Genomic DNA, 15,734 nt, shown 5'->3' on the forward strand with positions numbered 1-15,734 from the left:
TGCACCCCGTGTGCCCTCCTCACCTGCGCCCTGCCGTGTGCCGAGCCGCTGTGTTTGCATGTGACCTGAAAAGTTAGAAAATAATTGCAGTGATTTCTAGAATACCCTGTTTCTCTTTGGAACTGGAGACCAAGAAGTGTCTCAAACACACAGGCACAGCAATAGCAAAAAACAACAGGGAGATAGTTTTGATTCTATGTTTCTATCTTGCTATCACGTTTTCTCTCTAGACAAACGTTAGTAAGAGCAATAGCAATTAAAAGGCCACAAAGTGATGTGCATTTTGGAAATTTGGCTTTACCCAGCAGAAGGCATGAGCAGCATATTTGCCCAAACATTGCACTGACATGCTCTTGTGTGTTTTAGCCAGACCTTCCATATCACATCTGCAATTTTTTGTGTGAGAAATGGTTTAAGACTGATTTCTTTTTATTGCAGTTGTTTAAGGATGATCTAAAAGTAATTACAGTGATTGAGGCATAATGCAATTCAAAATAATTACAGCCCACTGCATATAAAACTAACAAAACTTTCTGCCTTGATTTATGGGTCCTCTTGGCAAGGCATAAACCTCAAATGATGCCTCTGGGAGCAACACTCTAGATAATGTTAGGCCATTTTAAAAAAAGCAGATTTGTGTAGTCTATCAGGCCTGAGTAATTTTTTTTTCTCATAGTGAGAAATTGGTTGTTATCATAGATCACAGATACTGCTCAAAGCTCTTATGAAAGATGAATTAATTTCACTAATGCTTTAATGCAAACCTTTCATGGAGGAGGCTGTATGGTGATAACCTTACTGCGGTCTCTCCTTTCTCAATTATGATTTATGTTGTCTTTTAGTAGATGAAACTGCCTGTATTCACAATCCATCTGCTGGCTAAAGGAATCCTATTAACAGAGGATCTGAGAAGAGACTTAATAATATAAGGTGAAAGATGTGGTATCCCCTTTCTGGGACATGAAGCAGGATTTTTTTTTTCCTATTTTAAAATGTAGATCACTCTCTGAGAGCATAAGATGACCTATGTCATCTCCACCTGGTTTTATGCTGGCTTACAGATGGTGTAGCAGCTAGTGACTATTTGTTAAAGTAAAAATAAAGATTGTTGCTTTGAAATCTGCAATCAAAAGCAAATTTCTCTTTCCTCCTTCCCAAGCTATAGTTCTTCCTTACATTCTGTTTCCAAAACTTCCTGCATTCCGAATACTTCATTTAGAAATACTAAAGCACATACATGATCCAAGACATGTAAGGCATGTGCTCAGGATGTATCTGAGCTCATGGCTCTTCCTATCAGACTCCAGCTCCTGGAGCTGCATTAGGGGCATTAGGAGCCCTGAAAGCTCCTAACTTCTGCACTCCTAATGGTCAATAGACAAGTTACTGATAAGTGAATTGTTTCTGAGGTGAAAGGAATCAAGTGTGTTCAAGTTATGAGTAACTAAAGGTGGTTTGCAGGTTGGGGTCTATAGCAGTTGCACAATGAAAGAAGTGTTATTTCACAGTACAGAGGCACAGGTGCTCCTGCTTTATTCAGCCTCAGCTCTGGGACCTTTTCCAGTGGGAGCTGAAGCTCCTCCTGGCCTCCTGTGCTGCCTTCTGTCTGGGCCAGGTAAAAGCCCAAACCCTCCTGGTTCTGTCCAGCACTTGTTGCTTTTTGGCAATGGCTCAGTCTGGAGCATTGTGGAGCTGCTGACTTCAAGTAGTTACTGGAGCAGCTGCTGTAAGGGAAGAGAGGAAGTAATTCTGAGGCAGGAGTGACATTGTACATTGCTTTTATGGCAGGCTGCCATAACAGAGCTGTGTTTCCTGTCAGGGGAACACTGAGTGTGCTGAGCACAGGGGTGTGGGCTCCTGTGTGAGGCTCTCAGTTCTCACCACAGCAAGGGCAGCTGCTCAGTGCTGGCTATTGCTCAGTACCTTGGCTGCCCTTGCTGCCAGAATTTGGCTGATTCCTGTTTCAGGTTTCCCCCTGGGCTGTGGTGTTCCTTTAAGGAGCTGCAATTACACTGCAGTCATCACCACTTTAATATGTCTTTCCTTCATGCCCTGCTTTGTATGGTTGAATAAACCCTTTCTGGGTCACTATTTAATTTGATATGGTCCCCCTCAGTAAAATGATGGAGAAAAGATGAATTAAGGCTCTGTGCTGGTCATTATCAATCATGGTTTGTGTGCATTACTTATTGCTCACAGTGCTTTTTGACATTAGCCCTCTCTAACCTCTCTCTTCATGTTAATGCTGCCTGCAGGTCCTTTCCCCCGATGTAGCAGGGGTTATTTATGTAGGTGGTGGTTCTGGGGGGTTTTAAAAGGTCAGCACAATCTCCTCAGGGACTCTATTCACAGAGGAAAAACTGGCAGAATGTAACTACCAGTTTTCAAACTGTGTTTTTAAAACCCATATTATTTTGGTGAGCACTTGAGACAGTTACACCTTGGCAAATACCTTGGTGGCAGTGGCCTCAGTGGAACTGCTGCCCTTAAAGCCCTGCTCAGGTGGGTGAGCAAGGCTTTGGCAGGAAATGCTGTATTGTATCTGTCAGGAAATACAAATGGTGCTGCAAATATAACACAATTGGTTTGTATCAGCATAGGCTTGTGATAAGCAGATGTGTTTGGAAGATGATAATTCAGCACTGCTAGAGGAGATAATCCAGCACTGTGCTGGGATGGCAGAGAAAATAATCCAGCACTGTTAGAGGAGATAATCCAGCACTGTGCTGGGATGTTAGAGGAGATAATCCAGCACTGTGCTGGGATGTTAGAGAAAATAATCCAGCCCTGTTAGAGGAGATAATCCAGCACTGTGCTGGGATGTTAGAGGAGATAATCCAGCACTGTGCTGGGATGTTAGAGAAAATAATCCAGCCCTGTTAGAGGAGATAATCCAGCACTGTGCTGGGATGTTAGAGGAGATAATCCAGCACTGTGCTGGGATGTTAGAGAAAATAATCCAGCCCTGTTAGAGGAGATAATCCAGCACTGTGCTGGGATGTTAGAGAAAATAATCCAGCACTGTGCTGGGATGTTAGAGGAGATAATCCAGCCCTGTTAGAGGAGATAATCCAGCACTGTGCTGGGATGTTAGAGGAGATAATCCATCTTGGCTGCAGTTGCTGTGCTTGTGCCTAAGGGGAAGGGGAGGGAGGTGGGTCCCTTGTCACTGAGGGGTGGCCAGAGGGTGCAGACTGGCTTGGCCAGGGCTTGGAGCAGCATTCCAGTCTCCTGGAAGGTGTCTCTGAGCACAGCACGGGAACAATGTGAAGGTCCCTGCCAGCCCAGGGCAGGCTGTGATCCTGTGTCAGTCACTCGGCCTGGATTGGTTTGTTGGGGCCCTTCAGTGTCCCAGCAGTGCTCAGGACTGAGGACAAATACACCTGGCAGTGCCTCGGGAGAGCTGGGGGGGAGTGCTGCCCCTGCTCTTCTGGGACTGGCAATTTATTCACAATAAGGAGTCGCAGTCTTTTGCTACAGAATCATTGGCACCATTATTTAGGTCTGTGTGGTGCAATATTCATTCCCAGAGCACAGCAGCCCAGCACACATGCATTGTGAACAGGGAATTACAGGATGCAGAATTGTGTCTTTTCATGGGAGGTTGTAGTTCGTGGCAGTGGCTTGGAAGTGGTGCTGAAAAACCTCATTTTGTGTCAAAAGTGGCATGTATGGGCACGAGATGAATTGTGGCTTCCTTGCTGATGGTGTGGTTATGATGAATGGAATCTTTTACCATTAGTTAAATTCTTAACTTTTATAGAAATACTGGGTGGCTTGACTCAGCAAGAAAAATCACTTTCCAGCAGATCTCATTCATTTTAATTTGATGTAAATCTCTGATGACATTTTACTGTTCAGGTAAAATTACAAAGAAAACATCTGTGCATAGGCAATAATAATTTGCAGGTTTAAGTTGAGCATAAATATAGTTGGAAAGCTCTCCTTTGGTTATTTTTCATCTAGAAACAACTGCCAGGGCTTTTATTAATTTTACACCTAAGTTTGTAACTGCTGCAGGACCAAAAATAAAATTAATTCCAGGATTTATAAAAGACACAATATCTGTTTTAAAGGTACCTCAGCTTGTATTCAGTGCTTCTTGGTTATAATGTATGGATGAGCTCTGCTCCAATTTGTTCTCTTGTGTCAGTACATTCCACTTTCACAGTAATCTTTACCTAAAGTGATTGGTTCTTATTCACTTATTTTTCAGTGCAAGTGGTCCAGAAAAGGTTTCATTCGAACGAGATGGTGTATTACTGATTGGTAAGTTGCCTCTAGAAGTTGTTTCTGATGGCATTTGTGTTGTGTGTGTTTGTTAACAGCAGTTTCAGGGAGGTGTTTCCGTGTGAGGGGTCTGTCCATGGAGCAGGTGTGAGCACAGTGCCAGCACTGCCTGCTGCCCACAGGGGGGCTGGTGGTCACACGTGGCACTGGGGGCCAGGGCTGCAGCCCCAGGGGCTCTGGGTCAGGGCCAGGGTGGAGCTGACACCTGAGCCCAGGTGCTCCCCTGGGCCAGGCCCCGTGGCCAGGCTGTGTGCAGCCCTGAGCTCTGGGGCTCTGCACAAACAGCTGCACCCGTGGGCATGGCTGCCATGGGCACTGATCCCATGGGCACTGCTCCTATGGACCGTGGGCACTGCTTCCATGGGCACTGCTCCTATGGGCACTGCTCCTTTGGGCATTGATCCCATGGCACTGCTTCCGTGGGCATTGATCCCATGGCACTGCTTCCGTGGGCACTGCTCCTATGGGCATGGTTGCCATGGGCCATGGGCACTGTTCCTATGGGCACTGCTCCCCTGGGCATTGCTGCCATGGGCACTGATCCCATGGGCACTGCTCCTATGGCACTGCTGCAGAGTTCCCTGATCCTGCCTGCCCCTCTCCCTTTGCCTTTTTTCCTTGGAGTCTCAGTTTTGTTCTTCACTGCTCACCTGTGTCACAGTCACCTACAGGTACAGAAACGTTCAGCACTTTTCCCTTCCTCAGGTCTTATAAGTGAAAGCTTGATTTTGAAATCTCAGGAAGGTCCATACAGGCTGGCCTTTGAGTACTGAACAGTGTTCAGGCTTTGTTGGCATGTTTCTTTAATTAAGCAGTCTGTGAAGACAGAAGAGGTACCAGGTTTTCCCAGGCAGTTGGGGATAATGTAGGTTCATGTTAACTTTTCCAAATCCTTACAGGTGGGGTGTGATTCCACACCAGATAATTGCAGAAGTGGGTGTTAACATCAGACAGTAATCTGGCCTTTGCTCTTGTGCCATGACTTCCCTAGGTTCTCTCTTCTGTCCTCTGGGATTTTTTCTTTGCTGAAAAAATATGAATTTATTTTTAGGCCTTTCCAAGAACAAAAAGTTCTTCAGAGACAGATTTAAATGTAATGTTTTCTCGTGGAGGTATTAAAACAGGACAGTCCTTGGCTGCAGGGGATGTTTGGGTGAGTGTCTGCCAAGGGTGCCTTGGGCAGTGAGGATGAGGAGCCTCACAGCTTCTCCCAGCCTGTCATGAGCTGAGCCATGGTGCCAGTTCTGGCTGGAATAATTTGCAATTATGATCCCCATGATCTAACAAGGTCTCAGATGTTTCTAAGGGGAAATTGAAGGGATGAGTTACTTTGAACAATTTCTGTACAGTTTCAATGCCATGGAAAATACAGGGGGTTATAAAATACACCTGAGGAGGTCTGAGTACATAATGTGGCTCTTCAGGGGGTGGAGAGTGTTTGCACTCAGTCTCTGTGTATGTGAACAAAGTTCTGCCCATTTTCATAATCATGAAAACCAATTTTATAAATCAGGACTTTTGATCAATGCATTTCTGCATTCTAATAGGTCAATAAAAATAGAGCCCAGGCACTTGTTGTTAGTGCTTCTGTGTGAGTCCTTGAAGGGAACTATTCCATTTCCCTACCTAGGAATATATTGTTACAGAATGTACCTCATGCCACAAACAGGGGGCTCCCAAAAAAACAGAAAAATGACCTTACCAGACTTCAGAGAACTGTCCTTTTCCCTCCTCTGTGATCAGTGGTCTGCCCCAGCTGAGTTTCTCTGTGAATCCAAATTTTTCAAATCCATTATTCTTCATTAACTTACCTTTGGTGTGGACAAGGAACTAGAGAATCCTTGGGCATTCATGAGTTTTCACATTATGCAGAAATGAAAGAGAACTCCATAATTAGATGTACTTTTATTTTGTGGGGTTTTTTTTAGTATCTTGACGTGTTTGAAGTGCTGAAGGTGTTTGTTTCTATTACAATAGTTCTCAGTGTTTGTGTTGTAGCAGGTGCAAGTAGTGCACTGAATGCTTTACAGTATTATAGTTAATGTAATAGTTGATATTTGCTAGGGAGAGTGGAGTAGAGAATGCACTTACAATATTCAGGTAGGGCACCAACCTTGGGAATGTTTGCAAGTCTATCAGTGGTCAGAATCAGCAAGCAGAATAGTTTTTATATTCTCGAGGAAGTAATATTGGAAGATGACAGGGAAATGCAAAGCATTGCACTTTGAGAGGAGAATTAAAAGCACCTATACTATTCTGGGAATAACTGACTCATTACCCCTGCTGTAGAAAAGGATCAAGGGAGAAGGAATTGAATATGGATCATTATTATCTTTCTGAGATGTGTTAATAGGTAGATCCTGTGAAGGACACGAAGGGAGAAGGCACAGGAATTATTTATGTGAGTGCTGCCAAGGCTGTGATAGAGTGTTCTGTTTGGCTTTGAGTGCTGTGCTCTAGGGGTGCTGCAAACAGGACAGCAGGGTCAGGATGTTTGGGCAGGAGTGAGAAACTCTGGCTGACCACAGCAGGGAAACTGGTTGCTGTCAGCCCTGCAGAGGGGCAGCAGTCAGTTGAATTTGCAGGAAAATAGGTAATAGGATGAAAATTTGAGTTTGAAGACAAGGCAGTGGCAGGTGGAAAGTCCTTCCCCAGTGAAGTGTAAGGGCAGGCATGTTTCAGACCCATGGGTGGCTTAAGGATAGGTTTGCACACGGGTGAGCTGCTGATGTGGGACCTCCTTGTCCTGCAGGGATTCTCTGTTTGTCCTTCAGACAGGGCTGCAGATCTCGAGCTGTCATGTTCTCTAGGTCCATGATCATCATCTCTCCATAGGGAGGTTGGGGCACTGCTCCCAGCAGTGTGGGCTCACTGGGCAGGATGTGCTGGTCCCGAGATTCCCGAGGTTGTCAGCAGGGTCTCTGCAGAGCCCGTGGTGCTGAGTGACCTGTGTGTGTGTCCCTGCTCTCACTGCTCTCACTGCTCTCTCTGCTCTCACTGCTCTCACTGCTCTCACTGCTCTCTCTGCTCTCTCTGCTCTCACTGCTCTCACTGCTCTCACTGCTCTCTCTGCTCTCACTGCTCTCTCTGCTCTCACTGCTCTCACTGCTCTCACTGCTCTCTCTGCTCTCACTGCTCTCACTGCTCTCACTGCTCTCACTGCTCTCACTGCTCTCTCTGCTCTCACTGCTCTCACTGCTCTCACTGCTCTCTCTGCTCTCACTGCTCTCACTGCTCTCCCTGCCACTGTTGCTGTGTCCAGGCCCATCCCCAGCTGTGCCATGGGCTGGGAATCCTCTCTGAGCACAGCTCGGGCTTTCTGCTCGGTGTCTGTGCCAGCCAGAGCCTGTCCCTGTTGCTGGCAGGCTGCAGCTGCGCTTGGGGGGCTTTTCTGGGCTAAACCAGCTCCTCTGGTGTCCCAGGCATGGCCCAGAGCTGTCCTGTTCCCTGAAGTGCTGTGTGCCCTGGCTGCTGCTGGCTCAGCATTCCCCACGCAGGGACACATGCACAGTCACACTGATGTCATTTAGTCCCTAATGTCACTAACATTCTCCTCTCAGTAGCTTTTCCTGTTGTTTATTGCAAATCCACAGTTCCACTGACACTTAGCTGCAGCTTTGAAAATGAAAGTTATTTGTTTACACATTCAATTCTGTTTTAAAAACATTTTAGTGAGAGGGTACTGCCAGATTTCTGGAATTGTAACTGACAGATAGCTTTTCATTTTCATGTTATACATCCTTTATGCAAAAGACTTGATGGAGTCTTACCTGTGGATGAGCTGTAAGCTGGATGGCAGTCTCTGACAATTCTCTGATTATGATAGCTTAATCTGCACAGTTCTTGTGAGTAAATATTAAAGTAACTTAAGAGTGAATGCAGTAAGTGCTGTGTTGAATGTTTTGCTGATGCAACAAATGTTTTTTTTTTCTTTTATCCTGAATCATTTTATTTTTTTCCTTTTTTTGTCATAGTGCCTTTGACTTGGTAAACATTCATCTTTTCCATGATGCTTCCAATTTAATTGCTTGGGAAACAAGCCCATCGGTTTACTCAGGAATACGGCATAAAGCTCTTGGCTATGTACTTGATAGGTATGTATTAGCCTTTCCTGGCCTCTTTCAATCTCTGTCTTCATGAGCAGCGTGTGGAAGATGTTTCAAATGGCACACTCAGAAATGTAGGGGGCTGTATTCTGGCACCTGAAAGTGGTTACTGCTTGCCAGAGTTTTCTAGACAGTGCTGATTACAGATCACTTAATGACACTGATTCTTTAAAGCCGAATTACTGATCTCAGGGATTGCAGAGTAGGAACCACACTTATTTTCGAATTGTGTCAGGTAGATTAGCTTATTTTTAGGCCATGTGCACTCTAATAAAGGTGCCATTCAAGTGCATCTTCAGTTGCAGAATAACAGAGTAATTCCAGTTGGAAGTGACCTCTGGAAGTCCCTTATTCATCCCCGTGCTCAGAGCAGGACTGGTTTCAACAGCTGAGCTTTGAGCAGCTCCAGCATGGAGGTTGTAGCTCCTCTGGGCCACACTTTGCTGTTTTTGACTACCCTTAGTGTAAAACTTTCTGTCCCTATTACCCAGCCAGAATTTTCCTCAAGTGCTTTGTGTCCATCACCTGGATCTTTTGGCGTGCACTGCTGAGCAAAGTCTGGCTTTTTCCTCTCTGTAACTACCAAACAGATAAAGCCAGCAGCAGAGTCCTCATGTGGACAACTCTGAGCAAGCCCAGGTCCTCCAGCCTGTCCTTGTGGGTCCCTCCCCACAGAGCTGCAGGGCTTTAATCTCCAGCCCTGCAGGCACTTGTGTCAGCAGCAGCACAGCGTTTGTGTACAGGCACCAGCGGTGGTTACAGTGGGGGCTCTGATGGTATTGCACTGCTGGGTCATCTGTGAGTGCTACAGTGTAGGGGAGTCCCAAAAATACCCAGAAATGTACAGCTGCCCTAATTATAAAGTCAGGAAAAGGACAGCTTTCTCTGGAGTGAGAGAAGAATGTTTCTGTGTGGGCACTGGTGTGCTGGCAGAATAAACAGGTATTTCTCTAGGGAGGTGCCAGTCAGCCTGGTGTTTGCCTGAGCAGCAGAGCTGTAACCCGTGTGTTCAGAGCAGCCGTGGCACACCCTGCAGTCCCTGCACCGTGGGGAGCTCACAGCCAGCTCATAGCCTGGGGCAATACAGCACCAGAGCATCCCTGCTGCCTTCCTGCCACGGGCCACGGTGCTGGCTTCAGTTCCAGTGAGCTGGGCAGTGTCACCTGGGCAGTGTCACCTGGGCAGTGTCACCTGGGCAGTGTCCCCCTGTCCTTCCCCAGGGCCAGGAATGGGGGTGCCAGCCCAGCCAGGGGTGCTGAGCCCGTGGTGCTGCCCCAGGCACCTTTGGGCTGAGCGGTGGCAGGGGCTGGCCGGGGTGCAGCAGTGCCCAGGGCGCTTTGGGTGCCCCTGCTGCCTCCCCGGGCATGCAGGGCTCTAAGGCTCCCCTGTCCACAAACAGCTCCCCTGGCTCCCGCCGGCAAAAGCCTGGAAGTTACAGACACTCCTGAAAAAAACAATTTATGTGTTGGAAAATACATCATTGCCATCTTTCCCTATGTAGCTTTTCACTGGAAAAGGTTCAGAAATGTTGCAGTGGAGTTTAAATGCCTTTCCAGGCGTGTTCTTTCCTTCCTCCCTGTGAGTTTCTGTCCCGTAAGGGGCGGTAGGTGGGATAGTAGAGACTGCCTTTCCCCCAGCAGGGGGCTGAGCAGGAATTTCTCCCAGCAGGAATTTACCATCACCTTGGGGATGATCCAAGGGTGAGCAGGAAAAAGCCAGTATTGCCTTTCTCTGGTATATCACTTGTAAACCCGCTCACACCGTTCAAAAGTGCTGGAGGCACTTGGAAGGCTTGCATAGGTAGCATATATATAAATAAATCAAAGATCCCTGATTTACAGAGCAGGGACTCGGGAAGATCAGGGTCAGCTCTCGGTGAGGTCTGAGTGTATATTCTTGAGTTCTGTTGCATAGAACAGTGTGGGATTTTTATTTCATTTTTTCTCGGCTCCATTGGTCTCCTCTCCTTTTCTAATGCTTTGCATTTGAGGGAAACCTGTGCAAAGCTTTTGCATTTTTTATTGCACACTTGTTTGCAGCGTACAGTGTGCTTCATTAGCTAATTTTGCCTTTGGACCTCCCACGATGCCCTGGCCAGGATAAGGTAGTAGGAGTGCAGTATTAGTGTCAGCTGTGGGTCAGGGATGTCACGATGGTCTATCATTAAAATGTGACACTGCCAAGAAGTGCCCCAGCTCGGCTGTCCTTAGAAAAGGAGCCGTGGCTTTGGGGCTGCACAGCGGCCAGGGCTGCGGGGATGAATTGTTCATTTTGAGCGAGCAGCCAGCCGCAGATCCGGACCTCCAGCGAGCTCTGCTGGGCTGGGGGCACCGGGGGGACTTCTGCGGCACACTGAATAATGGGAAGCCCCTTTCAGGGGCAGGAATAACCTTTTGGCAGCCACCAGCACACTCTATTCTGATCTGCTGATTGGGGAGGACAATACACTGAAGCTTACTTTGAATGAATGCTGCCACCAACAGTGTCCCCATTCAGGGGCTTTGGGAACCATCTCTGGCCATTGTCCCCCAGCACTCCCTCAGACTGCAGGAAAAGGGAAAGTGAGAGCAGCTATAGGGGGAAAAGTACTTCTTTTCTTGGCTTTAATCTCTCTTTAAAGCTTCATAGATCTACATTTCCAGCTGAGCTACTGGAACTATGCAGTGTCAGATAAATACAGAAGAGAGAGGTTTCAAGCTGAGCTTTCAAATCCCCTTATCTGCATGAACTAATAATGCAGATTTAGTGCTGTTAAAAACAGAGACTGATAAGTCTTTTCCTTTAAAGCCTTTAAACTGCTAAAGAGCATTTAACAGCGATGCAGTTCAAACCCAATGAACAATGCTGAGAAGGAAAACAGTTTAATGAGCTAAACCTTCACTGAATGAAACAGAAACACCTTCTCACAGTTGATTTAGGTCACTGTGGGAGTCAGTGAAAGCTCGGTTGTGTTCACGCTGCATCTTCATAAACATGAGTTATGTACAGCCTTTTATCTGGGCAGCAGCTACCACAGGAGCTTGGGATGCAAACCAGAGGAGGGTTTGCAAATAAAGCTCAAACGGATCCGGTTAACAGATTGCCAGGGAAGTTGCCATCTCCAAAATTGTTTTAGCCACAAAGTTTTAACGCATATGAAAAAAGCTGTGCAACATCACAGGATCGGTGGGTGGGGGGAGGTTGGGGGAGAACCAAGGAAAAAGCACTGGGGAATGATACAAAGCTGTGCTCAAAGTTTTCTCCCGGATCTAAAGTCTGTTGGTAATCCTAATAGCAGGAGTAGAAAGATTTGTTCTTTTAGCTTTAATAAAGCTTCTGCTTTAATAAAGTTAGTCCTGAAGTGACTTAGCTTTAATAGCATTAAAATTAATTAAATAGAAAGGACACTTTTAAAGGCAGCTCACTGGTATGAGCTGAGCCAGATTGCATTTAATATTTGCCACGTAGCAAGGGAGAAGATGTGGTGTTGGATTGTTGCTTTAAAGACCAAGAGGACTGGAATTACACTGTTGTTAAACAAATATTTGCTTGTATCTTTGTATATTTAGAAAATTGAGGTGTGTGATGAGTCTGTGACAGCACCAGTGTAAACCCAAACTGAGCTGGCACAAGTCAGTTCTGTTGTTCAGGTAGACACAGGTCTGCAGTCAAAACTGAATTTGCTTTAAAATGAGATAAGAACATCTGCTTTTATGTTTTGCAGGGGAAAAAAAATTCTTCAAAGCCTGTTTTGGATAATTCCCATGTACAGTTAACCCTATTTGCATAATACTTGGCTTTTTGTATTTTCTGAAGTTGGAGGATGTAGGCTGCAGGTGAGAGTAAAAGAGGAAAATAGCTCACATTTTGGTTTAATTTTTCTTGCATCTGTTGTAACTAATGGCTGTGCATTTAGTATTAATTAACTATATTGGCACATTAGTCAGGTCCTGTAGCCACTTGATGGGGAAAAGTGGAGGAATGCAATACCCAGGCTGGGGAGTGAGGAAAAAGCTGCAGGATGGGGCCCTGCAAGAGTGGAGAGGAGAGTTTGGGGAGGACAGGACGTGAAGGGTTAGCCTGAGCTCTGGCTCTTGCTGTGCCAGCCATCTAAACTTCCTGAAATTATCTCCAGCATTGAGATCCATAAAATGAGTGTGGTGTTTTTTAATGAAAGTGACAGTGCTCTTCTGTTTTCCTATTGAAATGTTCCCTGGCCTAGTTCAACAGAAACATTTTTACATTACAACTGTGAAATCTTGGCATAAAGCTCCCCTTTGTGCCCTTCATTATTTTCTCACAAATATAGTCCATTGTCACATAGCTGAAGTTAATTTGATCAACATTGGGACATTTAACTTTTATGTCCGGTCAAAGGAGCTGTTTCATGCTGATTTTGAGTATTGAAAAGAGATGATTGCCAGAAAAATAATGTTACTATTAACAATTCAGAGCAATTAGTTTCCCAGGGAGAGGCGATGTGATGCACTGGCTCCACACAACTATTCTTTGTCATTTTATGGATGCTCATCAGTCAACTGTCACCTCTTCTCAAAGACCCCTCCAATCTAAATGTTTCTCTTTGGGCTTTTCCCAGAACTAGCAGCTGAATGAGCAAAAGAAAAGCCACTTAGTTTCTAGGCAAAGGAAAACTTTGCTCTAAAGATCTGGGTCATTTGGGAAGATCCTCAAAGCAGCTCGCTTTTAGGAGGGCTTGGGATTTTTTTTGTTTTGGTTTGGTTTTGTTTTTACTTTATTTGTTTTTTGCCACAGTGATTCTAACATGAGCCTTCAAATGAGTAGTGAAATTTCTGTGTATTCAGATAGAAATCACTCTCAGGGCAAATAAACCTTCCAGCCAAATGTCTTCTAACAAAGGTTTAAACCCCTGGATCACATTCAAATCGAGGGCTTTTCATTAAACACCCAAGCTCAGCTCATTAATATTCAGTCATTCTCCCCCTTAAAGGAAGGTTAAGTGCTCTCAAAATTAGCGTGTTTGGATAATATGCTCCTTAAAGAGTAAATCCAGCAAAATTGTCTTGTTACTCCCAGCCTGTCAGATACGGCCAAAGTCACTTTTCCTTGCTCCTTGTTTTTCTGCTGGCTTGAGCTTTGGCATCTTTGATGCAGTTGTCAAAAATTCAACTCATGTCTCCTTCCCCTCTGCACAGACACATTGTGAATTTTATTGAGGTTATATGTTTAGCAGGAAAATATTTTTGTACTGGTATGCGTTGTAGTGGAAAGCATACACTAGTATAATTTTAAGGACACAGTTCTGTATCAAGTGAATGATCATTTTTGGTCATCCTAGTCAGTAATGTTGCCCTTATTCTGTTATTTTCAGCATTTTGAGCTTTTTATTTTCTTCTCTTTTTGGCTTTATAAACTGAACAGATTGTAATAAATTTTCAGTATTCATTATTCAAATGGTAAATATCTGCTTTTTCTCTTGTGATAAATCTGTGTGAACAGTACCAGGCTTGGAAGCAAAGATCTGAAATCCAAAACCCAGAGCCTGAGATACTTGCAGGTATCACGGAGAAAGGTGTCATTTAAAGGCAGAACAGAGCAGATGCACCAAGGCAGATTTTGCTGTGCCTGGCCCGAGTAGGAGTGTGGCTCTTGCAGAGGAAATGCTGCAGGTGAAGCTCTGGGGATTCCTGCGGGGGTTGAGCCAGGTGTTTGCCCACCTGCCCAGCCGTGTGGCTCTTGTGGCACTGGAGCCTCCACCTCGTCTTCCCGAAGGGCTTCGCTCCTTTCTGCCACTTTTCCATGGCCAGGATCTCTGGAGCTGCCCTGGTGGCTGCTGTGAGCACAGGCAGGGCTGGGTGTGCTGTCACAGCCCTGCTCCCAGGAGAGTGGTGCAAGAAAACAGAATACTCCTTAAAAAAGAAATTACTGCAAGTTACTTGTTGCCTGCTTGATTTTGCCCAGAAAGTGGCTTTGTATGAGAATGTGCAGAGTGTGTCATGTTCTCATTGAGTTCTATTTCTCTCTTTACTGTAATTTGTTCCTGAGAGAGCCTGGAGCTGGACGAAGATAAGTCATTAGTGTCCAGCTAAAGGTGACACTGACATCAGCATCCATTGTGGTCTGTGCCTTTTCAAATCTCCTATCCTATAGCCATATCTTCTAGGGTAGCTGTGATTCAATTAAGAAGAATCTATATGGGCTGTTGATCCAATTCTTATTCATTTGCAGAGAAATGAAAATAAATTGCTATTGTGATTTTATTTACAATGCTGGCTGTGAGCTGCTAGTTCTGAAATGGAGAATGGTTGACAGAGCCCCATTGTGGCCCCAGTAGCCACCTTGGAGATTCTGGCTGGCAGAAGGTGGGAGCACTGTGGGAGGGGGCTGTGGGCTCCGTGTTCCGTGGAAAGGTTTGGATCATCCCGAGCAGGGCAGTTCTCAGCTGGGAGGGACAAGGCTCAGCCCCTGCGGTGCCTGCCAAGAGCTGGGGGCTGGGGCTGCTGGGCAGACCCTGCTCAGGGCTGGGCAGCTCAGTCCAGTGGCTGCCTCACCTCTAGTGGGGCTCCTTGATCTCCATCCCATCAGAGCTGGCTTTAAGATGCACCCAAGATCAGTTTCTCACTCCAACGAGGAAATGGGTCCTGCTGCTTTTATATCCACTAGAATTTTCATTGTTCAAACCTAACGTTGACAGCTCTTAACTTTTTTGATCACTGTGCTCTTTGGAAAGAGGTTGTTCCCTTCTCTTTAGCACTTCAAACGTTTCTGTCCTCACCCCTTTTTTGTTCCCTCTCTTAGCTCTTGGTGCTCCACTGTAGTGTGATTTTCAAAGGGATAATGTAAAATTGGTTGCTCGTGAGCTTTTCTCAGCATCGAGCATTGTTTAGCCCTTTGTTAGTGAATTCTCTCTGGTTCTGAGCCATTTGCATTCTTTTCTCGACACATTTGGGTTTATTTTTGATTCACAGTGGCCCTGAGCCCAGCTGTTAGCCAGGCTGGCTGGTGGCAGCCTGCAGGTCCCCATCACTGGCAGCTCTCTGTGGATGGTGTGCCCTTGTCCTGTCACCATCTGCTGCCCAGCACAGGAGATGGAACTGGACAAGATGCTCCTTGTAGGTCTGGCAGGACCCAAATCTGGCAAAATTCCTTAAGCATTGCAGAGCCATTCCTATCCATGAGCTGTTTGGGACCGGCAGTGTCTTCAGTCTGAGTTTCTCTAACTACATCACAAAAAATACTTTTCTAAGCCTTAACTATGGGTCAGGATCCTGTGGCCACATGTCCTGGTTATTTCTGTCTCACTATTTGTATTTTTGACACTTAAAGTGACCACAGCAGTTTTGCCTTTGCTCCCCACACGTGAGCCCTGTGGAACAAAAA

General features: G+C 45.7%; 1 protein-coding gene across 2 annotated transcripts in view; it reads left to right on the top strand.

Moving 5' to 3' along the window:
- Positions 1-15,734, top strand: part of INPP5A (inositol polyphosphate-5-phosphatase A) — a 168,563-nt gene that overhangs the window by 88,357 nt on the left and 64,472 nt on the right. For both annotated transcript variants that reach the window (XM_014890666.2, XM_088169487.1), the window contains exons 7-8: positions 4,217-4,269; positions 8,265-8,384. In XM_014890666.2, the coding sequence (XP_014746152.1) occupies positions 4,217-4,269; positions 8,265-8,384 (173 nt within the window). The remainder of the gene's footprint in view (positions 1-4,216; positions 4,270-8,264; positions 8,385-15,734) is intronic.

This window comes from Sturnus vulgaris, chromosome 8 (genome assembly GCF_052056855.1).
Source record: "Sturnus vulgaris isolate bStuVul1 chromosome 8, bStuVul1.hap1, whole genome shotgun sequence".
In the NCBI taxonomy this organism is placed as follows: Eukaryota; Metazoa; Chordata; class Aves; order Passeriformes; family Sturnidae; genus Sturnus; species Sturnus vulgaris.